This window comes from Sphaerodactylus townsendi, linkage group LG15 (assembly GCF_021028975.2).
Source record: "Sphaerodactylus townsendi isolate TG3544 linkage group LG15, MPM_Stown_v2.3, whole genome shotgun sequence".
In the NCBI taxonomy this organism is placed as follows: domain Eukaryota; kingdom Metazoa; phylum Chordata; class Lepidosauria; order Squamata; family Sphaerodactylidae; genus Sphaerodactylus; species Sphaerodactylus townsendi.
In genome coordinates this window covers 16,530,526-16,558,355 of record NC_059439.1, presented here as the reverse complement: position 1 = coordinate 16,558,355, position 27,830 = coordinate 16,530,526, and the positions used below count along the sequence as shown (strand labels likewise).

General features: G+C 49.1%; 2 protein-coding genes across 3 annotated transcripts in view; one reads left to right on the top strand and one right to left on the bottom strand.

Moving 5' to 3' along the window:
- The window catches only part of SAMD14 (sterile alpha motif domain containing 14), a 33,131-nt gene extending 12,631 nt beyond the window's left edge, over positions 1-20,500 (top strand). The window contains exons 3-10 of one of the 2 annotated variants that reach the window (XM_048516326.1): positions 6,697-6,833; positions 7,723-8,032; positions 9,476-9,563; positions 10,524-10,598; positions 14,463-14,622; positions 16,095-16,214; positions 18,575-18,730; positions 19,491-20,500. In XM_048516326.1, coding sequence (XP_048372283.1) covers positions 6,697-6,833; positions 7,723-8,032; positions 9,476-9,563; positions 10,524-10,598; positions 14,463-14,622; positions 16,095-16,214; positions 18,575-18,730; positions 19,491-19,646 — 1,202 coding nt within the window. In that variant the 3' untranslated portion in view covers positions 19,647-20,500. Of the gene's footprint in view, positions 1-6,675; positions 6,834-7,722; positions 8,033-9,475; positions 9,564-10,523; positions 10,599-14,462; positions 14,623-16,094; positions 16,215-18,574; positions 18,731-19,490 lie in introns of both variants that reach the window. The other variant, XM_048516325.1, reaches the window with a different exon arrangement.
- Positions 20,501-24,294: 3,794 nt separating this feature from the next.
- PDK2 (pyruvate dehydrogenase kinase 2) overlaps positions 24,295-27,830 on the bottom strand; it is a 28,339-nt gene continuing 24,803 nt past the window's right edge. Inside the window, 1 exon segment of the mRNA XM_048517459.1 lies at positions 24,295-26,435. Coding sequence (XP_048373416.1) covers positions 26,295-26,435 — 141 coding nt within the window. The 3' untranslated portion in view covers positions 24,295-26,294.

Sequence of the window (27,830 nt, the reverse complement as noted above, 5' to 3'; positions counted from 1 at the left end):
CTACAAAGGGCACCTGGCTCGGAAATGGTCTGGGGAACCCGGGCTTCAATTAAGCCCAGCTGCAACACCGATAAAATTGCCAATAGAATATCAATTTGTAATGGGGTCTGAATGCATGTAACCTGCAGCTAGCCGCTCAGGAGTCTGGTGATGCTGCATTTTATTAAGGCAGCCGTGTTTGTTTGTTTTTAAGTTGTTCGTGAATCAATCTGCCTGTGCCAAGTCCAGAACAAGAAACAACATTCACACGGGACCTTTTATTATGGCCGGTCCATAAATGACCAGAAGCACTTTTTGAGCTGTTCAGCTCTTCAGATCATCAGCCGGGTGGAGAGTTCAAAGGAGATTGAAAGCCTGCTTTCAATTTCCCCATTCAGACAGTGGCCCTTTCCCCACTTACCCTTGTCGGAGGGTTGCTGCGCGCAATTCCCAGCGCGCTTCCCCGTTCAGACAGTGGCCCTTTCCCCACTTACCCTTGTCGGAGGGTTGCTGCACGCAATTCCCAGCGCGCGCAATTCCTGGCGTGTGCCTCGACTTCCCCACGACCCAGCTCTGCGGGGAGTCATCAAAGCCATTTGAAAAGCCAGGAATTACTGTGCTGAGAGCGTGAGAGGCAGCGTCGGGGCGGCTGAGTTCTCGCTGCCCCTGAAGTGGGGAGTGCAGCTGGACCGCACGCTACTTTAGGGGAGTAGCGCGGGGCTTAAGTAGGCTGACCAGCCGTCCCGCTTTTGGCGGGACCGGCCCACCTTTGGACAATTTGTCCCACGTCCCGCGGGTTCAACAAATTGTCGATTGTCGAGGGAGCTGCTGCACTGCCTTGGTATGAGCAGTCGCGCGGCAGCCGATCTTTCCGCAGCCAGCAATGCGGGCTTCTGGTTTGCCAGCCTTTGTGACAGGGCGGCAAACGGCGAGCCCCAGAAGCCTGTGCGCTGCCGCGGCCATTGCCGCTGCCTCCCCGTCCCGGATCACAAAGGTGACCATCTGGTCACCTTGGGCTTAAGGTAAGTGGGGAAAGGGCCAGTAACTCACTTGGAGGGTTCAAGGATTTTACTGAAGACACGAGGGAGACAGGAGAAGACCGTTCTGGCAAAAAAGCGCCAAAGCAGCTGATAAAATGTTGTCGCAAATCCCCACCCCCACACGTGAACCAAGACAGTTAGAAAAATCCGGCCTGAAGGCCCGTTCCAGCCGCTGAGCTCCAAGGCCAGGAAAACAGAGAAAACCGCGCCTGCAAACACCAAAGCAGTCCCCAGCAATCCCCCCCCCCCCAAAACGGCATCCCGACATTTGCCTGATATCTGAGGCCATTTGGATTGGCACTGATAAAAAGTATGCCATGGAGTTTGTTCCTTAGCCCTGTAAAAAGCTTGAGTTAGGATAAAATTTAATCTCTTAATCAGTTCAAAAAAGGTATGCTTGGATTTTGGGATCCTTGGTAGCCAGTGCCAAGCTGATGCCCCCAACCATACCCGTCCCCTTCAGAGGCGTATCTAGGGAAAATGTAGCCCAGTGCAAAATCTGAGTTTTCCGCCCCCCCCCCCCCCCACGACCAAACAACTTTTTTGTACCTTCCCAGGGGGGAGGGGGAGGAGCAGAGATGGGATCCAGCAGGTTCTCACCTGTTCCCGAGAGTGGGTTACTAATTATTTGTGAGTGCCGAGAGGGGGTTACTAATTGGGTCTGCTTTTCCATTAGAGATTCCATTAGGTCCAAAAATCATCAAGTCCTGTTGTTTCCTATGTGGCTGGTTAGCGAAGGTAGAAAACGGGATAATTCTCCCTGTTGGGCTGTTTTAAAAACATGTTTTAGAAATACGGTAAAGTTCCTTGTTTAAGGAAAGTATCCTTCTTTTGATTTCTAGAAACAAAATTAAGAATTTGAAAGTATTAAGTATTTGACAGGCAGTCCATTAGAGGAGAAGTAGTGGTTTCTGTTGGCAGTAGACGATAGGACTTGCTGTAATGAGTTTAAATTATGGACAGAAAGATACCAGCTGGAAATTAGGAACTTTTTTTTTACAGTAAGAGTTTTTTACAGTAACAGAGAAATTATTAATGCCCCGCCCCAGGAATGCCCGGCCACGCCCCCGGAATGCCCCGCCCAGCCCTATTGGCGTTACGCCACTGTTTGAATCCCACCACCATGGGAACCTGTTACTAAAATTTTTGGATCCCACCACTGGGGAGGGGTGTGGCTAAATGGCTACAGTCCAGGGTCACTTGACCCCATATGTCCCCCTGAGTGGTACGCCCCTGGTCCCCTTCCAGTACTCATTAGATCTCACCCTGTATCAAGTGCTGGCATCCCTCTCATTTCCCCCCCCCCCCAGTTAAATCAAACAGCATCATGGCGTGATGTTTGAAAAAGAAGGTTCCATGGGAATTTGACAGGCAGGATTATCCAGCTGAAACGTTAAAGGTCTTGGGGGGTTCTAGGAAGAGGTGTCCAGGAGATGGGCACCCATTTCTGAAAACCACCACTTCGTCAAAGCTTGAGGAAGGTTGAGGTTGGGACTGGAATCAGGCCATGAGGCCATGAGTTTCTTCCTGCCCACTACCATGAACCTGGAGCTGAGACAAGTATCCAAATACCCATCCCTATCACTACCTGAAAGTCTGTGTATTGTAGTGATTTAGAGCAGGTGGATTCTAACCTGGAGAACGGGGTTTGACTCCCCACTCCACCTGACAGAGGCTTATCGGGTGAACCAGATGTGTTTCCGCACTCCTACGTTCCTGCTGGGTGACCTTGGGCTAGTCACGGTTCTCTCAGAACTCTCTCATCCCCACCTGCTTCACAAGGTGTCTGTTGGGGGGGAGAGGAAGGGAAAGGAGCTTATAAGCCACCTTGAGTCTCCTTACAGGAGAAAAAGGAGGGGTATGAATCCAAACTCTTCTTCTTTTTCTTCTTAGCAACATTCATGCCTTCCCCATGCTGTATCCCCATCTCCAGGAGTTTCTCAGCCTGGATCTGGCAACCTTGCCCCCACCCCTTGCTGGGGGCCAGGAGGGACCTGGCAAAGAAGCCCCATTTAGAACAGTGGGCAATACAGCCTCTCCGTCTCTCTCTCTCTCTCTCTCTCTCTCTCTCTCTCTCACACACACACACACACACACACACACACACACACACACACACACACACACACACTCATTCCAGAAGAAGAAGAATAAGAGTTTGGATTTATATCCCCCCTTTCTCTCCTGCAGGAGACTCAAAGGGGCTGACAATCTCCTTGCCCTTCTCCCCTCACAACAAACACCCTGTGAGGTAGGTGGGGCTGAGAGAGCTCCGAGAAGCTGTGACTAGCCCAAGGTCACCCAGCCGGCGTGTGTGGAAGTGTACGGGCTAATCTGAATTCCCCAGATAAGCCTCCACAGAACATTTTTGCTCTGCTCTGAGCACACTACCCAGCGCCCACCTGCAAAGACTGACTCAGCTTTTGCGCAGTGTTTTCCCTTCCTTGTCGGATTCAATCAGTGTTGTAGCAAGTGGAGTGTAGCCATCCAGGTTCCGGGAGGCCGGCTCTTCTGTCCTTCCGTTCACAGCAGAAGGCCAGTTTTCCGTGACCAGGGGAGGGCGGATCCAGGCAGGTAGCAAACGACATCTGCTCGGAATCTATTCTTAGACCTGTTTGTCCAGACATGTTGTTGAGAGATTTTATATGTAGAGAGCCAATATGCTGCAGCTGCATTGGGGAGGCTTCGGGTTCAAATCCTTACTGTGCCATGAATCATACTGGGTGACCTTTAGCCAGTCTCTCCCTCTGTGCCTCTCTCAGCCAGTGGGGCGTCCTCTCTGGCACAGTGCCTTACTGAGAACCAGCGTGGTATAGTGGTTAAGAGCAGGTGGATTCTAATCTGGAGAACTGGGTTTGATTCCCCACTTCTCCACCTGAGTGGCAGAGGCTTATCTGGTGAACCAGATGTGTTTCCACACTCTTACATTCCTGCTGGGTGGCCTTCGGCTAGTCACAGTTCTCTCTGAACTGTCTCAGCCCCACCTACCTCACTAGGTGTCTGTTATGGGGAAAGGAGCTTGTAAGCCACCTTGAGTCTCCTTACAGGAGAGAAAGGTGGGGTATAAATCCAAACTCTTCTCCTTCTTCCCACTATGCTGAACCATTATTCTACACTCACTTCAGGTCCTTTATTGGGGAAAGGTGGCTTGAAATACCGGTAATAGGTTCCTCAGGTGTATAAATCCAAACTCTTCTTCTTCTTCTCACTGTATCTTCCTCCCAGAATTGTGGAGATAAAATGAAGGAGTGCAGAACCAGGCCCACTGCCCAACCTTCCAGAGGAAAAGTTGGGTTACAGTGTGACAGACAGCTCAATTTCCAAGCATAGGCAGAGTTCTTTCCCTCAACCCCCCCCCCCCCGCCCGCCCCCGTGCCTGACATTTGGGGAGGGGGGCAGGCATAGCTTGCCTGGCGCATCACATTTTCCAAATCCTGACATTTCTCCTTTCTGGAATTAAGCCCAGTGCTTTACCTCCCATCTCCAAAAGGTGGGCACTTCCGCACATGCAGAATAATGCACTTTCAATCCACTTTCAATGCACATTGCAGCTGGATTTTACTGTGCGGAATAGCCAAATCTACTTGCGAACAATTGTGAAAGTGCATTGAAAGTGGATTATTCTGCATGTGCGGAAGGGGCCCATGCGCGCACATCCCTACTGCCAAATTTGCCATGCCTAATATTTAATGTCCTCTGATGCGGATGTTTATCCTTCCCACTCTTGGCTGTTCCATGTAGCCAGTTAGGCAGTGGCTCTCTTTCAGCTCCCGGGAGATTCTTGCCCACATGCATGGCTGTAGACGCTCTCTCTAACTCACACAGCCACCCGCACGCTTGCTGTGCACTGAGCAACACTGGGCAGACTGGATTAACAATTCATGAGGCGCAAATGGCTCACGTGGGCCCGTGCGCAGCGAAGGTGGTGAGATGCATTCAGAGAACGGCAGGGAGAGACAGCGACCCCCTCGGCAATCTAACTGCACCTCTGGCAGGACCAGCAGGTGTGAGAGAGCAGGTAGCAAGCAGGTGGGGCAGGAGACAGTGGGGCAGGAAAGCCAATTCGTCGACTGGGTTTGAGACTGGAACAGCTAGTGAAGAAGGGGTGTTTTCCAGTCGTGCTAAGGCCATAGGTGTCATCAAGCTGGCAGCTGGCAGAGGATGATGAGAACTGTAGTCCATAACATCTGGAGGGCCGCGAGTTTGACACCTGTGTGCTAAGCATTCCATGTAAAAGCGGGGAGCGGACATTAAGGTGGCCATTAAGGGTGGATTTTATGCCTTGTACCCCACTGAGGTCCCTGCCTTCCTCAGACTCCATTTGGGGTTGACCTGCCCTCTGTGGATCAACTTCAGTCCACGGAGGGCAGGCCAACCCAAAGCTTTTCCAGGGGCAGCAGACCCATCTTCTGAACGGCTAAGATTCTCCTATCTGTGTCTGTGTAGCTATGATGATAGCTTCTCCAACATAATAATAATAACAAAGGTAAACCACATATTGGTGAAATTGGCAGGGGCAGCTGAGTACAACTGGGTACTTTTTGGGCTGGAAAGGGACCCAGGATCGGAGCCCGCAGAGCAAATGTCCTGAGCAGTGGTGGGATCCAAAAATTTTAGTAACAGGTTCCCATGGTGGTGGGATTCAAACTGTGGCGTAGCGCCAATGGGGTTGGGCGGGGCACGACGGGGGCGTGGCTGGGCATTCCGGGGGCGGGGCATTCCTGGCAGGGCTGTGGCAAGGACGCAGCCGCTGCGCTGGTCCTTGGGCGGGAAATGAATGCACGCAGGCGCAGGCTGCCACGCACCTCCTGCTAGACTGCTTCAAGTTCTGCGCGCTACTGCTGAGAGGAGGGGCGTAATAAAGGCAAAAATCACGTGGCAAAATCACCAACTAGTAACCCCCTCTTGGCACACACAAATAATTAGTAACCTACTCTCGGGAACCTGTGAGAACCTGCTGGATCCCACCTCTGGTCCTGAGGCAAATGGCGGAAGGGAGAATCCCTTCAGCTGCGCACAAAATGTCAAACGCAAGCTGAGGGCGAAACTAACCGTCGAGCAAAACGGTTAGACTGGAAACAGCCTCTTTCCCCCTCTGACGTCTTTGCCGCCTCTTTTTTAAGATGTCCCCCAGACATCTTAATTTGGGTGTGCGGAACAGGCCCTCGATGCCATTTCCTCCTTTCCCCCTTCCCGCTTTTCAAATTAAAGAAGGTGGAAGATTACCTGCGGCCAGGTAGCACACGGCAGGCTACAGACTTTGCCGTGTGGACTCATAGACCTTCTGCGCTTGTTTGGGGATGGGGGGAAATCACATCCGTGCTCCAGTCATGTTTTTTTTAAAAGTGTGATGCTGAATATTGAGGCGTACCTCTCTTCTCTGAACACTTTCTCTGTGTCTCCTCCCCTTTTGACCCCTTGTTTCATCATCCCCCCTTCCGCCTCTGTGTCCCTACTCTGGGGGTTTAATTATCCACTCGTTCTCCCTGCTACCCGCATTATCCGCTTTATGTCGTCCCTCCGATTGCATGCCCCCACTTTGTCTTCTCCCCTCCCTCCTGGTTTTCCTTTCCGCCGCCTGCTCCTCCATTCCTCTGCTGTGCCCCTTTTCCTGCCCTCTGTGCCCCCCCTTCCCGTTTCTCTCTTTCACTCCCAGATTTTAATGATGTGATTCCAGAGACCCAGAGGCTGGACAGCAGCTTGCAGAAGGCCCGGGCCCAGCTCTCCGGCAAGGGCAGGCGGCAGCGGCCCTCCCGGTCCCGTTTGAGAGACAGCGTCAGCTCCACAGAGGGAGAGGACATCCTAGAGAAGAAGGTCAGTGCCTGGGTGTTGTTGACCCCACACCACACACACACACACACACACTTCCTGTGGGTTGCTCAAGAGATATGTCTGCTTTGTTTAGAATTGGCAGCTGTGGATAGGAAAAGACCTGGAGATTTTGAAGGTGGGGCCTGGAGAGGGAAAGGTTTGCAAGGGTACGAATGCCACGAAGTTCACCCTCCAAAGTGGCCATTTTCTCCGGGGGAGCTGATCCCTATTGGCTAGAGAACAACTGTAATAGTAGGAGATCTCCAGGTCCCACATAAAGGTTGGCAATCATCCTCTAGCTCCTTATGCTTCAGCGTGGTGCAGTGGTTAAGAGAAGGTGCACTCTAATCTGGAAAACCGGGGTTGACTTCCCGCTCTGGCCCTTGTGCTCTGGAGGCTTATCTGGTGAACCAGATTAGCTTGTGCACTCCAACACATGCCAGCTGGGTGACCTTGGGCTAATCACAGTTCTTTGGAGCTCTCTCAGCCCCACCCACCTCACAGGATATTTATTGTGGGGGGGTGGGGGGGAAGGGAAAGGAGATCATAAGCCTCCTTACAGGAGAGAAACGGGGGATGTAAATCCAAACTCCTCCTCCTCCTCCTCCTCCTCCTCCTCCTCCTCTTCTTCTTCTTCCTCTTCTTCTTCTTCTTCTTCTTCTTCTTCTTCTTCTTCTTCTTCTTCTTCTTCTTCTTCTTCTTCTTCTTCTTCTTCTTCTTCTTCTTCTTCTTCTTCTTCTTCTTCTTCTCAAAACCGCACTACCTCAGGGAAAACTGAGCCTGCTGTTATTGTTTATTGATGTTGTATCATGTTGTTGTACACTGCCCTGAGCCTTTCGGGGGAGGGTGGTATATAAATTAAATTACCATTACTTTCTGTTTTCCTGTGCAGGTGGGAGATAGTTACGGGAGCCCCCTCCACCGCCTGAGGTCTCCACTTCACGGCTCTCTTCAGGCCTCCTCGCCACTCTCCAGTTCTTCACCGTTTGCTCGTGGCACTGAGTTCTCCTTTGACACCTCAGCGGTCCGGAGGACAATAGATCAGGAGGAACACTTGTCGTCGCCTCTCATCCGTTACCGGCCCCTGACCAACACCTCTTCCCAGGAAGCCTTGGGGGGCACCCCCACCAGTTCCTCCCCCAAGTCCTGCCCTAGTTCTGATAGCTCGCCCATCTATGCACGGAGAGAGAGACACAGTGAAGGTAACCAACAGCTCAGGACGTTTGGGGGGAGGGGAGGCCTGGAGCAAGCCACAAATCTTAGCATGGATTAGACCAGGGGTCCACAACTTTTTAAGCCCATGGGCACCCTTATAATTCTGACACAGCCAGTGACAGAGCTACAAGGGGGTGGGGGGTGCAGAAAATTGCCCACAGGCCCCTCCCCACTCCCCCCGCGGCGGCCCCACCCCCTTCCCGCCTCACCTTAGTTCCTTTCCTTCTCCTAGAACTTTTTCAGGCTGAAAAAAGGGCCTGTTCACAGTACAGGCTAAAAACGGCCTGAGGAACTACAGTACCCAGGAGACCTTGGGGCTCACAAGGTCTCCTGAGAAGTATAGTTCCCATCAGACCGTTTTAAAGCCTGAACTGTGAATAGGCCTTTTTTGTTTTGTTTCTTTCCTGCAGCTTCCCTCAGTCACACAGTGAAGATCCTTCTGCTACGACAGCCAGTATGGTGTAGTGGTTAGAGCAGGTGGGCTCTAATCTGGAGAACTGGGTGTAATTCCCCACCCCTCTACATGAGTGGCAGTCTCTAATCAGATGAAGTGTGTTTGTTTCCCCACTCCTCCACATGCAGCCTGCTGGGTGACCTTGGGCTAGTCACATTTTTTTCTGGACAATCCCAGCCTCACCTGCCTCAGAGGAAGTCTGTTGTGGGGGTGGGAAGGTGATTGTAAGATGCTTTGGTACTCCTCGAGGTAGAGAAAAGCAGGGTATAAAAACCAACTCTTCTTCAGATGGCAGCTCCTCCCAAAACAATGTTTTTAAAAACCCGTCCAAGGAATCACATCTCCAGCGTCCACTCAGCCGTTTTGCTGGGCCAAAGACCCACTTTCGATAAACAATTTGTGGGCAGCAGGAAAAAAGGTCCAGCGTGGTGTAGCAGTGAAGAGCAGGTGCGCTCTAATCTGGAGAACCGGGTTTGATTCCTTGCCCTTCCGCTTGAGCTGTGGAGGCTTATCTGGGGAACTAGATTAACTTGTGCACTCCAACACATGCCAGCTGGGTGACCTTGGGCTAGTCACAGTTCTTCGGAGCTCTCTCAGCCCCACCTACCTTCCAGGGTGTTTGTTGTGGGAGGGGGGAAGGGAAGGGAGTTTGTAAGCCCGTTTGAGTCTCCTTACAGCAGGGGTAGGGAACCTGCGGCTCTCCAGATGTTCAGGAACTACAATTCCCATCAGCCCCTACCAGCATGGCCAATTGGAAAGAAATGGGGGAATATAAATCCAACTCTTCTTTTATGTTGGGGATCCCTGTATTAGTCCTGAGAGACCTGTGAACTCTCTGCTGATTGGATGCTAAAGTGACTGATGCTGTCATCCATTCTGGTAGGAGCTGGTGCAGCTGTTCCTATGCCTGTGATGTGGGCAGTGGTAGATTCTTGGTCTGAACCCTTCTCACTTTTTGTTTCTCTCCCTGCCGCAGATGACAGCCGGGATACAAGTCCTCCAGAGCCTGCCAGCCCCACAATTGGACTTGACAAGAAAACCAGGAGGAAATTTCTGGATTTAGGGTGAGCCCCTGACATTGGGTGTATCATAAGAAGAATGATGTGGGTAGCAAGGCGAAAGCTGGATTAATTCCCCTTATTGCCCCGCATGGCTGTCTTGGGGTTTAACTGCTAGTTATGTTTTCCCTGACTCTTTCCCGGACAGGCATGACATACATGTGCTTGTGAGTTCTGCACTGGAAACTCAGTTCCTAGGTGTGCAGGGCCCAATTTGGACTGAAACCAGAGCTTGCAAGGACAAAGAGTTTTGCATTTCCCCCCAATCAGTGGTGGGATCCAAAATTTTTTGTAACCGGTTCCCATGGTGGTGGGATTCAAACTGTGGTGTAGCGCCAATGGGGCTGGGCTGGGCATTCTGGGAGCGGGGCATTCTGGGGGCGGGGCATTCTTGGCAGGGCTGTGGCAAGGACACAGCCACTGCACCGGTCCTTGGGCGGGAAATGAATGCACGCAGGCGCAGGCTGCCACGCACGCCGGTGCACCTCCTGCTAGACTGCTTCAAGTTCTGCGCGCTACTGCTGAGAGGAGGGGCGTAACTAAGGCAAAAATCACATGACAAAATCACCAATTAGTAACCCCCTCTCGGCACACACAAATAATTAGTAACCTACTCTCGGGAACCTGTGAGAACCTGCTGGATCCCACCTCTGCCCCCAATGATGGTTTCTTCACCTGAAATGTCCACAGGGTGCTGTTTATTTTCCCCTTTGGGAGCTATTTGTTTACTGACTGGGTACCTGAAGGATTTCACAGTGAGGTGAGCAGTGTTCTCCCGCATGGCCATTGCAGGTTGACAGATGGTGAGTGGGGGAAGATGTCCCCCAGTCCCAATACGAATTTGGCCCTGTGCACCTGGGAATTCAGTTCTCAGTGGGGAACTTAAAAGTGACAGTCCCTGTAGCAGATCTGGAGCCAGCTCAAAAGCAGTGTGTTGCATTTCCTACCGTGCTTTCTCCCCCTCAGAGTCACTCTCCGAAGAGCATCTTCTGGGAAAAGCAGGAAAGAGAAAGGGGGAAATCGGCTCTCTATGGGCAACAGGTAAGCAATCAGAATGTCCTCAGAATTCTCCCAGTTAGAAGTGTGGTGCACACAAAACCATGCTTTCTTTGCCACTGTTTAATGTATTGTCAAAGGCTTTCACGGCTGGAATCACTAGCGTGTTGTGGGTTTTCCAAGTTGTATGGCCGTGTTCTAGTAGTATTGTCTTCTGACGTTTCGCCTGGCATCTTCAGAGGATCTTCATCCTCTAAGGTCGAATCCCCACTACTGTCTTAGTCAGGTTTCAGAACACAAACTAACCAGGTTTGAGGGACGACCTCCCCGGTCGAATCCCCACCACCGTCTTAGCCAGGTTTCAGAACACAAATGACCTCAATGGTTTGCGAGGGTATCTAATCTGGAGGAACCGGGTTTGATTCCCAGCTCTGCCGCCTGAGCTGTGGAGGCTTATCTGGGGAATTCAGATTAGCCTGTACACTCCTACACACACCAGCTGGGTGACCTTTGGCGAGTCACAGCTTCTCGGAGCTCTCTCAGCCCCACCTACCTCACAGGGTGTTTGTTGTGAGGGGGGAAGGGCAAGGAGGTTGTAAGCCCCTTTGAGTCTCCTACAGGAGAGAAAGGGGGGATATAAATCCAAACTCTTCTTCTTCTTCTTCAAACCTGGTTAGTTTGTGTTCTGAAACCTGGCTAAGATGGTAGTGGGGATTCGACCTAAAGGTGCCAGCCACAGATGCAGGTGAAACGTCAGGAAAAAATGCTACTGGAACACGGCCATACAACCCGGAAAACCCACAACCTCCTAGTTTGTAACTGTTGTTAGTGTGTGAAACCAGGATTCAGCTTGCAGACAAACTCTTGTATCCTAGGGAATATCAGACCTGGAAAAATTGTGAATTCCCTCCTAAAATAAATTTAAAAATTGCAATACCAAAATGAGAAACCCAAAGACCAAATCTGAAAAAAAAAAAAAATCGTATTTTTCAGGTCACCTCTGTACCAGAAATCCATCCTAATACCAGATTCAGCCAGCACCATTTTATACATCCAAATCTGCCTGGCATTTTTTATTTATTTTATTTTCATATTTATACCCCGCCCTGCCCACAAGGGCATTCCATTTAGACCAGCGGCCTTAAAGTTTCGATACGAACTCTTCCTTTTCCCCCCACTCTCTTTTGACTTGTTTGGTTTTACTTCCTGTCTGTTGACATTTTCTGGAGGATCTGAAACCTTGCGCTCTGTTAGCTGAGTTGATCTTAAGCTGCACCTGTTGTTTTTGAACCTCAATATTAATTGTGTGAGTTTGCCTCTACAACAGATGCCACTAGAAGTGTAGGCAGTGGAAGTTGATTTCCCAGTTGTTTTACATACGACGTGTTATTTTGGAGCCCAAAAGGATAAAAGCAAATGCTGTATGGTTGCTATATAAATATTGCAAACCTCTCTATTTTAATAAATTTCCCTTATTTATTTATTTTTACTCCATTGAAACATAGATTAGTGAAAGACGGGATTTCCCACCCCCCCGGGATGTCACGCTTTAATCTATTTAAATGGTAGATTAATGAACCAAAGCTTTTATTTCAGATTAAAATCTCCCCCACCTCAAGTTAACCGATGAGATGGGAACAGGCAGGCCTTCCCCCAAAGGCTTCTCACACAGACATAATGGCAGTTGTTTCCTGCTGCCAGATCTGATGAAAGGAAAGCTTAAACGAAGGCGCTGCCCACCACATCCATTCTGAATCTACAGATTACAGACAGATTTTTAAAAATGTAATCCTATGCCGAGTAACAATGAACCGAACCCTTTAATGGCATTCAGATAACAACAGTAATGGAATGTTTAATTTCTATATGGAATGTTTGATTTCTATACCGCCCTCCCCCAAAGGGCCCAGGGCAGTGCACAACAATATAACAATACAATATATATAACAGTGATGGCGAACCTATGGCATGGGTGCCACTCTGAGCCCTCTCTGTGGGCACGTGCAAATAGAGTCCCCCCCCCCCCCGCACACACATCTAGGCTGGCCTGGGCCACTGGGCTCGATTATTAGCATTAAACCTAAGACCTAGTTTTGGAGAAGCAGTGTATGTAACCCTGTTAAGAGCTGTTAAACCCCACTGATTTTCATGTGAAGAACTAAAGCATGAGCCCTGGTGGGATAGGGCGGTATATTAAATCTAATAAATAATAATAATAATAATAATAATAATAATAATAATAATAATAATAATAATAATAATAATAATAATAATGATGATGATGATGATGATGATGATGATGATGATGATGATGATGATGATGATGATGATGATGATGATCCTTTACCTGGGAGTAAGCTCGGTTCCTTGCACTTCGTTGGCACTTTGCGATAAATAAGTGGGTTTTGGATTGCAATTTGGGCACTCTGTCTCGAAAAAGTTTGATATCACTGATATATAACAATAGTTATAACATCAGCAACATCAGCCATATACAGGAGATCAATAAACCATGGGCAGTATTTCAATATCAACAATACTCAAGCGTAATCAACATGACAACATAATCTAACAAACCCTCATAACAAAACATAATCAACATCATAACATCACAACAGTCCTTAATATAACAGTATCAAAGTATCCTAACATCATATAACATCACAATCCTCAATAATAACATCATCACGTAACATATCAGTATAACAACATCCTAATATCACTACAACATCACATAATTGCACCACCATATAATAACACAATGATGAATAGTAAAAAACCCAACAAGAAGACATCAAAATACATACTTAAAAAAATACAAATGTATAAAAGAGCATATAAGAAAATAGGCATCTATAGTTTTAAAATCCTCTAAAATGATAATTTAAAAACTCAATGTTTCAAAGGTTAAGAAGGCTTTGCAATTGCAATACAGAGGAACCTGGTAGTCAACTCTAAGACTTCTTCTGAGCCATTGTCCAGAAGGAAGAGGGTTTTCTGTTGGTCTTTGAGAACGCTGTTGTCAATCAACAGAGGTGCCAAGAACTTCCCGCTAGCTGCATTATATAAAGGACAATTCATGGGGTAAATCCATGGAAATCAATGAGGTCAGCCTGGAGAAATTCTGTGTAGAATTGCACTGAAAATATAGTCCTGTTCATATGTCCATAGCATTTCCCACTGGTTTGTAGAAAAAATGTCCTCCCCCTTGAATAGAGGGACAATGTGTGAAAATGGACAGCTGAAGTTTTTCCGGGTTTGGATGTAAGTAAAATTACTTGGTATTTGCTTAAGTCTTCCATGTGTGTTGGAGTGCAGACTAATCTTGTTCCCCAGATAAGCCTCCACAGCTCAAGTGGGAAATCAACCCCAGTTCTCCAGATTAGAGCGCACCTGCTCTTAACCATTAAAGGTTAAAAAGTATACCTCCTGCCTCATCTAGCCATTTTTGTTTTATTTGTTTGTTTGTTTGTTATATTTGTATACCGCCCGCCCCGAAGGCTCAGGGCAGTTTCCATCAAAATTAAAAGTTTAAAACATCATACATATAATGTATCTAAAATACATAAAATTAAACTCTAGATGGCTTCAATTCTTCTATTCCCCTTTTATGAACCCACGGGAGGCCAGATGTTTTAATGGCTAGTTGACATCATCCCGGCTGGCCAAACGCCTAGCGGAACAGGTCTGGTTCACAGGCCCTGCGGAAACTTTGCAAGTCCCGCAGGGCCCTGATCTCACCTGGAAGCCTGTTCCACCAGGTAGGGGTCAGAGCCGTAAAAGCCCTGGCCCTTGTAGAGGCCAGCCGGATCACCTCTACATCTGGGTTATCTACATCTTACATCTGGGTTATCCAGTTGTCTGTTCGCGAATCTCATTTCCTTGCTGTTTTCTGTCCGTCTTTTGCAGGGAGTTGGTGGAGGGCACCAGTCGTTCCTCAGTATCACCTTTCATGCCTTTCTCCTGGTTCACAGACAGTGGGAAAGGCTCGGCTTCCTCGGGTAGCACTGCCTCGCCCTCTTCTTCGCCCAAGAATGAGGCCTTCAGCCACAGGAAATCTGCTTCACAGGTGATTGGGGAAAGGGCTGGTGGTGGCGGTACTAAGATAAGGGATTTCTCTAACAGATAGTGCCCCTCCAAACTACTGCAGAGCCTGGTCAGGGGTAAAAGATGGGCACAATATGGAAGGGAAGGCGGCATTTTTATGGGGAGAAATGGGTTAGGTGGGAGGAATTCAACAAGTCTTCATGGTGTAGTAGTTAAGACCAGGAGGATTCTAATCTGGAGAACCGGGTTTGATTCCCCACTCCTCCACCTGAGTGGCAGAGGCTTATCTGGAGAACCAGATGTGTTTCCTCCATTCCTGCTGGGTGACCTTGGGCTAGTCACAGTTCTTTGGAACTCTCTCAGCCCCACAGACCTCACAAGGTGTCTGTTGTGGGGAGAGGAAGGGAAAGGAGCTTGTAAGCCACCTTGAGTCTCCTTACAGGACAGAAAGGCCAGGTATAAATTTACTCTTCTTCCCACCATGCTGAACAATTATTCTATACTCACTTCAGGTCCTTTAATGGAGAAAGATGGCTTGAAATAATAGGTTCCTCAGGCTCTAAAATCTAGTCTCCTGAGCGTACCTTGATTCTGACAAGGTTTACTTTTCCTACAAAAATTGTCAGACTCAAGGTAGACTCAGGAGACAGAATTTGAGAGCCAGAGAAACCTATTTTGGATATTTCACTTCCTCCATGTGATTTTTCTCTGCAATTGTGTGGAGGTGAGAACAACAAACTAACATGCTGTCTCTCACCTCGAACTCAGCCTGACACTTACAAAGAACTGTGCATAGAGCTCTCTACTGCTAAATAAGGTTGCCAGAGGAGAGTTTCAAAATAGGGAATATGCTATGAGTCCGTAAGAAAACAACTAGGGGTTTAACAGTATTCAGTTAGAAGAGGAAGAAGAGTTTGGATTTATATCCCCCCTTTCTCTCCTGTAGGAGACTCAAAGGGGCTTACAATCTCCTTGCCCTTCCCCCCTCACAACAAACACCCTGTGAGGTGGGTGGGGCTGAGAGAGCTCAGAAGAACTGTGACTAGCCCAAGGTCATCCAGTTGGTGTGTGTGGGAGTTCACAAGCTAATCTGGTTCCCCAGATAAGCCTCCACAGCTCAAGCGGCAGAGCTGGGAATCAAACCTGGTTCCTCCAGATCAGAGTGCACCTGCTCTTAGCCACTACGCCACTGCTGCTCCCACTGCCACTGTTACAATATGTCGTCTTTGAAATGTATTGAGCTATACATTAAATTTACAAAAGAGCATGAAACGCGTCTACTAAATAAGAAACAGTTCCTTTTAATAAAAGGCGGGAAAGCTGGCAGGGTATGCTTCTAGGGTCAAAAATCCTGAAGGCAAATTTATTACATATTATTTATTTATGTTATTAAATTTTTGTATTTCCCAGCCAGAGGGGAGCCCTGGGATCTAATCATTTTTTTAATTACCCTTCCCAATTATTGAAACTTCTCAGCTCCTGTTTTTTTGATAGGAATCAACCCTAAGTGATGACTCCACTCCTCCCAACAGCAGCCCCAAGACCGTGAGCACAGCACCTCCCGAGAGCAAATGTTCCTACCCCTACCACACGTTGTCCCAGTCATCTGATGAGGTGAGTCACTTGGTGAGAAAAGATATGCCTCAGCTGTGTGATTTGGCATCTATCCTTGTCTGGATAGGAAGGAATCTATCCTTCTGGAGGAATCAGTCCCTTATCTTTCTGGAGGAATCAGTCCTTTATCCTTCTGGATTGGAAGGAATTAGTCCTTTATCCTTCTGGAGGAATCAGTCCCTTATCTTTCTGGAGGAATCAGTCCTTTATCCTTCAGGATTGGAAGGAATCAGTTCTTTATCCTTCTGGAGGAATCAGTCCCTTATCTTTCTGGAGGAATCAGTCCTTTATCCTTCTGGATTGGAAGGAATTAGTCCTTTATCCTTCTGGAGGAATCAGTCCCTTATCCTTCTGGATTGGAAGGAATCAGTCCTTTATCCTTCTGGAGGAATCAGTCCCTTATCCTTCTGGAGGAATAAGTCCTTTATCCTTCTGGATTGGAAGGAATTAGTCCTTTATCCTTCTGGAGGAATCAGTCCTTTATCCTTCTGGATTGGAAGGAATCAATCCTTTATCCTTCTGGAGGAATCAGTCCCTTATCCTTCTGGAGGAATCAGTCCTTTATCTTTCTGGATTGGAAGGAATTAGTCCTTTATCCTTCTGGAGGAATCAGTCCCTTATCTTTCTGGATTGGAAGGAATTAGTCCTTTATCCTTCTGGAGGAATCAGTCCCTTATCTTTCTAGAGGAATCAGTCCTTTATCCTTCTGGATTGGAAGGAATCCGTCCTTTATCCTTCTGGAGGATGAGAAAGTTGATTTGGACGTAGCAATGGGGTGCACGCTGCCGCCAAAGTCTTTCTTATCAGCCCAGCGACATCCTGTTCTTATTTAAACTGTATTTATTTAAAACACTTTTATGCCACCATTTCACAAAAACCGGGTCCGCAAGGAAGAAAAAAGTATATTAAAACAGAATAATTAAGAATATTTATTGTTATCAAACAAAACAAAAATGTCTTTGCCCTGTGGCGGAAGACAACAGCTTTTCTCTCCCTTTTATTTTCTCAAAATCCAGCTTGATTCTGGGTATTCACAAACAGGAAACCCTCCTTTCTTTTTTATGACTTCCATCTAGTACAAAGAATAAAATGACCCCACAGTGAGTGTAGTATTTGTCCCTCCCGATAGACCTACAGGGCTCTCTTCAATGTGAAAAGCAATGGGGTCTCTTCGGGGCCCCAAACTCACTTGGTCAGCGGCTTGACCTTACCCTTAAACTGGTTTCAACCAAGGCCAAGATATTTCCAGGCCTGGCCTCAACCTGGTGGAACGCTCTGTTGAGCGAAACCCAGGTTTTGTGGGACTTGGTGCAGTTCCGCAGGGCCCATAAGACACTGTTCCATCAGGCATTTGGTTGAGGCAGTTTTCACCATGACATTGGCTTTCTTCTCCCCTACCTGTCCTTCTTCTGTTACTTCTTCTTGGTACTTCAGGATGCTCAAGTTGAGAATTTTTAGTATATTTAAGGCTAAAGGTTTTTCGCTGCCATTGGGAATTCTAAATGGTGGTTTAACTTCTGCTTTTATTCTTTGATTACATGTTGGAAGCCACCCTGAGGGGAAGTACAGCATACAAGCCAGTGAGATAGCTATAGATTTTTTATGGGGTGGGTTCAGGGGTGCGGCCATGCCCCCACCCACCCCTGGGGGCATGGCCATGCCTCCCCAAACTCCGCCCCCCGCCTCAGTGCTCTGAGGCCGGGGACAGCAGTCTCCCCTGCCCCCCTACTGCCCCCATGCCCCTGCACCCCCCCTCCCCCACTGGGAGCCCAGCCGGCAGCTGGCAGTCCCTTCTTCCCTCCCCTCCGGGGAGAAGAGACTGCCATCCCTGGCCTTGGAGAGCTGCTTTTATAAGCACTGAGGGTGGGGGAGGGGCTTGGGAGGCATGGTCACACCTCCAAAGGCCCACCCCCAGTCTCAGTGCTTATAAAAGCAGCTCTCTGAGGCCGGGGACAGCAGTCTCTTCTCCCTGGAGGGAAGAAGGGACTGCCGGCTGGGAGCCCAGCTGGTGGGGGTGGGGGGATGATGGGCAGAGCTTTGGACATGTAATGGCGGGGTTTGAACCCGTGAACCCCACCCTTACCTGTCCTTGAGAAGCCAAATGAATGAATGAACAAATGAATGAATGAATTTCAAGAAAGGCACCCAGCTTTTCTTCTCCCTCCAACACCACTCAGTGGTATCAACCAGATTCATCTGCACCCAAGACCACAGAAGTTGTGCTTGTCTGACAGATAAATTCCCATCCCTGTTTTAATTTTGAGTGTTTTGTTGCGTGAGCATGTTGGTTACCTCTAGTATTAGACAGCGGTCGGAGGCTCTTTTGACTCTCGTTTCCCTGCCCGTAATCCCCGCTTTAGTTTTTGGACGAACCTCTCAGTGCGGCTTCGACGTGGAGCAGGCAGCAAGTGGGTCAGTGGCTGGAGAACTTGAGCCTAGAGCAGTATGTGGCGGAGTTCGCTGCCCAAGACGTGGATGGCCAGCAATTGCTACACCTGGATGGAGCCAAGCTGAAGGTAATCAAGGACAAGGATGGGGTTTCCAGTGTTTCTGTGTCCCAGTTTTGGCAAATGCTAAGGATGGGATATCTGACCTCATTCCTTTTGTACAATGCAAAGGGTTTGAGGACTCTTAATGATGTAGTGGGGAGAGAAAGGGGCACAGGTGTACTGGGAGAAAATGGCGCCCGGAGATATCCATTCTCCGGGCAGCCCGCGCCCCCTCCCAGCTGCTGGCTCCAAACCGGCAGTCCCTTCTGCCCTCCCCTCTGGGGAGGACAGACGCAACCGGAGGCTCCATGCTGGGGCCTTTGTTTTTGTAAGCTTGGGGGTGGAGCCATGCCCCTGAGGGGCGGGTCATGTGGGGGGTCGATTTTGCACCTCCCACCTGACCAGATCAGTGGCGCCCGGGGACAGAGGGTACCCCCTGTCCCTTTGCAAATACGCCACTGGGAAGGGACACAAAGATAATCAGCCAACGATGAGGGAAAACAACATTCACCAGAAGCAAGCATTAGTTCTAGGTACAAACATACTCAAGGAAAACTGGGCACAGCAAATGCTGCAGAGGCCCAAAGTTCACAGGATCTGGGATCACAGTGAGGTACAGTGTCATAGAGTTCATCCTCCAAAGCAGCCATTTTCTCCAGGGGAAATGATCTCTCTAGTCTGGAGATCAGCTATATTTCCAGGGGATCCCCAGGTGCCACCTGAAGGCCAGCATCCCGATGACCGTAGGATAAACCTGACTCTGCTGCCACATTTCTCTCGCCTCCAGGCTCTCGGAGTCAGTAATTCTCACGACCGGTCTCTTCTCAAACGGAAGCTTAAAGAGCTGAACGCAGCGGTCGAGAAAGAGAGGAAAGCTCAGGAAAAAGTGGAGAAGCAGAAGGAGAAGCAGAAGAAGAAGGAGCAGGAACAGAAGAAGAGTTAGGCCCGCAGGAGAGGGGATGACTGCTTCCCAGCGCACTTGGCTTACCCCCTGATTCCCCTCGCCGCCACCCCCCCAAGGGCATCTCGGGGAGAGCTGGACCATCTGCAACCAGGAAAGGGGGAACGAGGGGCGGGCAGGGTCCTGCTAAAGGTTACAGGCTTGGGTGGGATATGCAGAGAGGCTGAACTTGCTATGGGACCAGGTATGGCAGAAATATGGCGGCCGAGTCACTGATAAACCCCCGAGGAAGGAGAAGGGCGATGCCTCTGCAGACGGCATTCCTGCAGTGCCTAGGCTATCCAACTGTGCTTTCAGTGGATCAGCAAGCCCCCCCTGCTGGCTGCGCTGGTGGGGGTGTAGGGGGGTGGCACCAACCCTGTAACTGTCTCCAGATAACACCTCCTGACTTTCCTGTCGATGCCGCCCCCGTACATGACGCTGTTTGTTCCGGAGGCCTAGATGTGTTCACGTTCTGTGCCAACTTGGTGTCCGGCCACGCCACCCCGTTCCTGCGAGCCGCTGGGGCACCACAGCTGTCTCACGGACACAAGCCACAGATACGCTCACGCACACAGACACACGTAACGCACCCCATCTTCCAAACTGCAGCACACCGAGAAGAGGGCACGGGAGTCCCCCGCACTTCTCCGTCGCCTCTCCGAACGATTCTGCTTCGGGTCCGAATGGTTCTCTCCTCCTCGACACCTCTCTGTCTGGAAGGCTTCGCTAGGGGAGGGGGACGGGGGAGGGACCACAGCCCAGAAAGGAGGAAAAATGATGCATGAGAAAGCCCCAGAAGTCTGGTGATCCTCAAGAACACACCACGGTGGAATAAAAGCAGCTATAAAATGGTTTCCAAGGTGCATGTTTTGCATAAGGCATAGGTGTCAAACTTGCGGCCCTCCAGATGTTATGGACTACAGCTCCCATCATCCCCTGCCAGCATCATGCTGGCAGGGGATGATGGGAGCTGAAGTCCATAACATCTGGAGGGCCACGAGTTTGACACCTGTGGCATAAGGGGTAGGTGTGGAGGGGTATGACAGAATTCAAGGAGGGGGGCGGGGGGTTCGCAGTGTATTTTCTAGTTGCCTCAGTCTGATGGATTAAAAGGATGCAAAACGAAACTTTTTTTTTTGTCAGGACTGTCTTGTTACAAGACCAAGGCTGAGACAGCCCAGTGGCTTTTTTGGAGGGACATAAAAAGGAAACATTCCATGAAACGTTTTACTTCGCAAATGAGGAAAGGAGTTGAATACAGAAAGATCTTTACAATACAATATCTCTCTCTGCACAAAGTCAGTCTATATAATACTAAATCTAAGGTAATCCTGCACATCCACACCTTCCTTTCTTCCCGAGGGGGATCAAAAGCATACCTAATTAATTAATTAATTAATTGTCATATTTATATACCGCCCCTTCCCCTGAGGGCTCTGGGCGGTGAACAACAAAATAGTGCTACATAAGCAACAACAGCAATAAGTAAATAATATAGGCTCATTGAGCCATAACATCATTAAAACATAAAATTACAGCGTTCCACATAAGCCACTTGGCGTCCAGCATTAAACTATCAATAAAACCCTCCCCAAGAGGGGGACGGTAAATCTAGGTGTCACAAGCTCCCAGAATGTTAAACGGCAGAGACAAAAAGGGGCGCACACCATCAGCGGCTGGCTTCCCCAAAAACCTGGTGGAACAACTCGGTCTTACAGGCCCTGCGGAACTCTCCAAGATCCCGCAGGGCCCGGACAGTTGGAGGAAGAGTGTTCCACCAGGCTGGGGCCAGGGCCTCATTCTTCTCTTCTAAACTACTACCAGGTTCATACCTGGTTCTCTTCCACTGTATTCCCACAACATCCCTGTGAGGTTGAGAGTATGTATAGCTCAAGGTCAAGTAGCAACTTTCCATGGCACAGATCCCGAGTTTGGTTCTCCCGGATCTCAGTTCGATGCTGTAACTCCTACACCACACTACTCCATTTCACACATATTGATCTGATAACAACCAGCATTTCGTCTGACGATTTCTGGTCCCCCCGTGACTCTGCTAAAAAGAAAATGTTCCTGCCTTGGTCCCTACAAATGCAATCTTACTTTAGGGTGTTGTGGGTTTTCTGGGCTGTATGGCCGTGTTCCGGTAGCGTTTTCTCCTGACGTTTTGCCTGCCTCTGTGGCTGGCATCTTCAGAGGATCTGGAGATGACCCTCTGAAGATCCAAGCCACCGATGCAGGCGAAACGTCAGGAAAAAATGCCACTGGAACACGGAAAACCCACGGCACCCTACTGATTCTGGCAGTGAAAGCCTTCGACAATACAGTCTTACTTTGTTTTAATTTTTGGTGACTGACTCCAGTCCAATTACACTGTGTTTTGATCATACGTTCCCTAGCTTTCCACTCCTATGAGTACTCACATTGCCGATTTTGAGATCTGAACTGGGCAGGGACAGTTCAGTGCAGTCCTCGAAGCTAACTCCAGAGGGCAGAGTTTGCACAGGGATGGAGTCCCATCTACTGCTGCTCTGCCAATCTTGGAAGGCTCAAAAACAGTACTGGATATCAGACCATCTCTCTACTGTACCTTAATGACAGTGGAAATGACCGTGGAAACTAAGAACAAGTTTAATACACTCCTGTGCAGTGTAAAGAAAGAGTGGTGGAGTCTCCTCCTTTGGAGGTTTTTAAAGAAGAAGAAGAAGAGTTTGGATTTATATCCCCCCTTTCTCTCCTGCAGGAGACTCAAAGGGGCTTACAATCTCCTTGCCCTTCCACCCTCACAACAAACACCCTGTGAGGTAGGTGGGGCTGAGAGAGCTCCGAGAAGCTGTGACTAGCCCAAGGTCACCCAGCTGGCGTGTGTGGAAGTGTACAGGCTAATCTGAATTCCCCAGATAAGCCTCCACAGCTCAGATGGCAGAGCGGGGAATCAAACCCGGTTCCTCCAGATTAGATATATGAGCTCTTAACTTCCTATGCCACTGCTGCTCACAGTGGGCCACTGCCCAAGAGAGGCTGGATGGCCATCTGTCAGGAGTGCTTTGACTGCGTGTTCCTGCACAGCAGGGGGTTGGACTTGATGGCCCTCGGGGTCTCTTCCAATGCCATGATTCTGTAAGATCAGGCATCTCTGAAAACATGTCCGCTATTACTGGTGTTGCCTTTGAGTCACTTCTTGAGGGGCTGTTGAATCAGGCCCAAGAACGATTTCAGCAAAAGTCTTTCGGGACCCCCTGGTATCCTCGCCCAGTCTTTTCCGCCGGCTTGTGCGCTACAGTCCAAATCGCTGCCCGCTGAGAAAAAAGCATGAAATCCAGCCTGGTTTATTTTTGGAGCTGGCAATGTCAGATGGCATGCTGTGTGCCCTGCAATTTACATATAATGTTTAATAAGCAATTAAAAATGGCCGCGGCCTGTCTAGCCCGCATGCTGCTTGTCGCTGAAAGAGCTCAGTCAAGGCAAATACTTGAACGAAAGAGGAACAGGCTGAAATCAGATAGAGCATCTCAAACCCGGTGGAACATCTGTGATTAGAAGCAGCCGGTCGACTTCTGGGATTCTGCCCATCTGGGCTGGTGCGTATTGAATCACCCATGCCTGCTGTAGAAATTGAACTAGCAAGAGAAACCCATGGGATAAATATGCTGCGTTTTTTTTCCCTTGACTGAGCCCATAAATGATTACAATAACGTAATATCAAGCAGGAGTGTTCACTTTTCCTCTACAAAAGCAAAAGTGAGTCCAATACGGTCTAGGGAAATGTTACAAGGAGAAACACAACCACACAAACTACTTTCGCTCATCAGCCAGAAAGCATTTAGCTTCATTTCCATAGGTCCGTGGTGGCGAACCTTTGGCACTCCAGATGTTATGGACTACAATTCCCATCAGCCCCTGCCAGCATGGCCAATTGTAGTCCATAACATCTGGAGTGCCAAAGGTTTGCCACCACTGCCATAGGTGAAGTCCTAGGACAGTGGTGGCAAACCTATGGCACTCCAGATGTTCATGGACTACAATCCCCATCAGCCCCTGCCAGTTGGCCATGCTGGCAGGGGCTGATGGGAATTGTAGTCCATGAACATCTGGAGTGCCATAGGTTCGCCACCACGGCCCTAGGACTTCCGAGTCACCTTGAAAGGCCCCTTGGCTTGCCTGAGGGGAAGAAATAAGCTACCTGTGGGGGGAGGGGGAATCACTCAAAGCAAGGGCATGAAGCACAGATGAGATAGACATACTTTGGCATTGCTGGGCATGAAGAGAAAGCACAGCCATTTCCTCAGGGCACCCAGATGCCTGCCTCACAGAAACAGGACACCCAGATGCCGCCTCAGAAACAGGGCAGGAAGACGAGAGACCATTCCGAGAACAATAGTTTATTTATTTTATTAAATGTATATCCCGCCCTCTTCCCAACCAAGGTCTTTCCCCAGAGCCTTGAAAGCACGGCATCAACACTTGCGTGTGAGGGAGGAAAGGGTCGCTTCTTTGGTCAGAAGGTCATCAGTCTAAACCGTCGTCCCTTCCTCTCAGTACCGTTTCCCCAAACGTGAGCACGCAACGAAAAACAACACCCCGCCACGAACACAAATTCACAGCGAAAGCCCAAGAACGTGCTGAAAGCAATTCACACTCACCACCAAAGTTCATTTTGTGTGTTTTTATTTTTATAACAAGTCAAATGTTACGTTATTTCCCTCCTTCGACTGACCAGAGGAGCTAAAGAATACTTGTGCGTGTGCGTCTCGGACACCTCCGTGGCTTGACCCAGATAATAAAATATATATATATATAATATATAGGATTTATATACACTGATGATCTCTGGACCGTCCAGAAGCGGGTCATGCAAGGGGGACGAGGGAAGAACGAGAGGCTCGGCTCTTGATTTCTTGAAGGGGTGAAAAGGGTTTGGGGGCAGAGGGGGCACCTGCTGTACGTGTTTGGGGGCAGAGGGAGACTGAAAACAAGCAGCCCCCCAAACCGGAGTCACACCTGTCCTTGCTCCCCTGCCCAGACACATACTGTGCTCACCTGCCCTTCCGCTTCCTCTTAATGAGGATATTTAAAACATTCAGATCTTTGCACTGGAGAAGAAAGGTACGTGCAGGGAGGGGCAGGATAAACATAGAGCTGGCAGGCTCAGCCCTTCACACACGGGACACCGGAGAGAATATTCTAGAGAGAATGAAAGGGTGTGTTGTGGAAAGGGAGCCTCGGAGGCAAACCCCTCTTTGCCGACTTCAGTGGGTCCACCGGAAAGAGGGTGTACGTGCACAGGGGGCCTCTCTTCCCCCAGGATCAGGAACCCGGTTTCTTCCTGACTCCCACTCTTGCAGAAAGGTGCATAAGGAACACGCACGTGCCCGACACATCTCCTTCCACTGCAAACCTATTCCACCATCCATCCACTCTGTACATTCGTTCCCTCCGAATGTCATCTGAAAAGAGGCAGCTGCCACTCCTTGCGCCAGTCCGTCCGCCATTTTGGAGGCGGCTCCCACAACAAACACCCGCTGCTGCTTCTTGAATTCCGCCTCCTTGAATTCCACAAAAGGAAACTCTCAACCCTCTGTCTCCCTGAACCTCCAGGAACCAAGCTCGGTCTCGTCTAGTGGCCCCTTCCTTCTCTCCCCACACACCCAGCCCAACTGACTTGCCTTCATCGGGGGGGGGGGGGAGCAATCTAAACAAACACCTTGATTGTGGAGACAAACGTGCGCGTGGAGAGTCCACAGACAACATTTTTCTGTCAACGCTGCCACAAGTCTCAACTGGGGACTGCCCATCAGGTACCAGCCCCATTTCTGCCCACTGAAAACCAACGTCAAAAAACAGGGAAACCATCAAGGGTTGGGAAAACAACAACGAAGGAGAGAGCTCATTTGGCGCAGGAGTTGCTGACTCGGCAAGCCTCGAAATTCCCAACGGCACATCTGAAGTGCAGTCTTAGACACCGGATTCTCCCCGGCCTCAAGATGACCCCTTCTCAGCCATCTTTTCCCAACAACTTGGAAGGTCACGTGTTTGCTGAGGAAAGAGGGCAAGTGAAGAACTTCGGTGCGCGCCGCCTCCTCCTCATACGCACACCCATGCTTTGCGACGGAGACGTCCAATTCTATCAGTGTCACCCGCCTTCCCTGGACAGGAGGCGTCCCCTCCGCGTCAAGAAGCGTAACACACACGCCATCTATCCCGTTCTTATTGATCCCCAAGCCCCCTCTCGAAATGTTAATGCCCAGCCTCTATAATAAAGACAGCAGTGATCAAACATCATAGGGGGTTTAAAAAAAAACATGGAAGGCAAATTCTGAGCTACTAGACAGAAAGACACGACTGTACGACTAGGGATTGTAGGGTCAGCAGCAAGGAGACCCCGTGCAGGACTCTGGTGGTACAGAGGAGGATCTATGCTACGTGCTTCCTGAACCGAAGAAAGCAGCCGGTCTCCTGTCTGGCCGACGTGCTCGTTGAGCCAGTTGACAGGAAGAGCGTCCACTGAGGTCACGTAACACAAAAAGGTGGATGTGAGCTCCTGATGACTTGAGACCTTTTTCCTTCTTCCCCACAAGCATCGAAGTCTGGCTTCTCCACCTCGGAGGTGAGGAAGAGACCCTCTCTCCGCTGAGAAATAAAGGCACGGTCTTAGGTCACCCGGTAGGTGGAAGTGTTTTTCGGTTCTGTGCTGGGCACGCACCAGTCGTCGGCTTCCTGACTGGTTTGGTAGTGGCGCCAGGCTGACTTGTTGTACACCGGCAGCCGCTCCACGGAGTCCGTTGACAAGGCCTGGAAAGGAAGGAGCAAGATTTGGAATGAACCTGCCGACAAGGGCACATTTGACTTCTGGCTGACCATCGGCATGCTCTGCGTGTGCCAGCAAATGCTGGTTTTAATTTCCACATTCAGATGGTGAGGGTGGACTCTCTGGGTTGTAGGCTCAATTTAAAATGTTCATGGGTTCAAGTTCAATCTCTATTACAGTCATAGCGATTCAAGTTCAATCTCTATGGGGAGGGAGAGAAGGGAGGGTTTTTATCGCCATCTGAGTTTTATTTCTGGTTTTATTAGAATATTTTATTTATTTATTTATTTATTTATTTAATTTTATATACCGCCCCTCCCCCAAAGGGCTCTGGGCGGTGCACAACATAAGATATAGCCAAGAAACAAGTGGAGCACAGAACAAATACAAATTATAAATAATATAAGCTCCATTAACCATAAATTGAACCCATTAAAATACAGCGTACAACACAAATTGTGGCATCCAATACAATACAAAATGGTGGAGTCCAACATTAAAACCCTTATAAATATCTATTATTGTTGGTTTTAATATTATATTATTAGCTGCTATTATTGTAACCATGGTGTTGTACGCTGTCCTGAGCCCTTTGGGGAAGGGGCGGTATATAAAATTAATTAGACAGACCGACCGACCGACCGACTAGCATAAGGTAAATAAAATAAAAGGATAACATGTGTCAAAATAGTAAGTGGCGTAGGAGGTTAAGAGCTCGTGTATCTAATCTGGAGGAACCGGGTTTGATTCCCAGCTCTGCCGCCTGAGCTGTGGAGGCTTATCTGGGGAATTCAGATTAGCCTCTACACTCTCACACACGCCAGCTGGGTGACCTTGGGCTAGTCACAGCTTCTCTGAGCTCTCTCAGCCCCACCCACCTCACAGGGTGTTTGTTGTGAGGGGGGAAGGGCAAGGAGATTTTAAGCCCATTTGAGTCTCCTGCAGGAGAGAAAAGGGGGATATAAATCCAAACTCTTCTTCTTCTTCTTCTTCTTCTTAAAAAAACCAAAACCTGCTGGTGAAAGGAAACTGGAACACAAAAAGTTGTAAGAGCATAAGAAAAAGAAGAGTTTGGATTTATACTTTTGCCTCTCCATGTGGAGACTCAAAGATGGCTACTGGCTCCTTCCTTCCTCTCCCCACAACAAGACTACCCTGGTGAGGTAGTGGAGTGGGAACTGAGAGAAGGTTCTGAAGAACTGTTGACTGGCCCAAGAGTTACTGGCAACGAGGCTTCATATGGAAGAGTGGAGAAAACAAACCCAGTTCTTTAGATTAGAGTCTGCCACACTGAACCACTACACCACGCTGGTTCTCAAGTGGAAAGAAGGTTTGTGGCTCAGCAGCAGATCACCCGCTTTTCATAGGGAAGGCTCCAG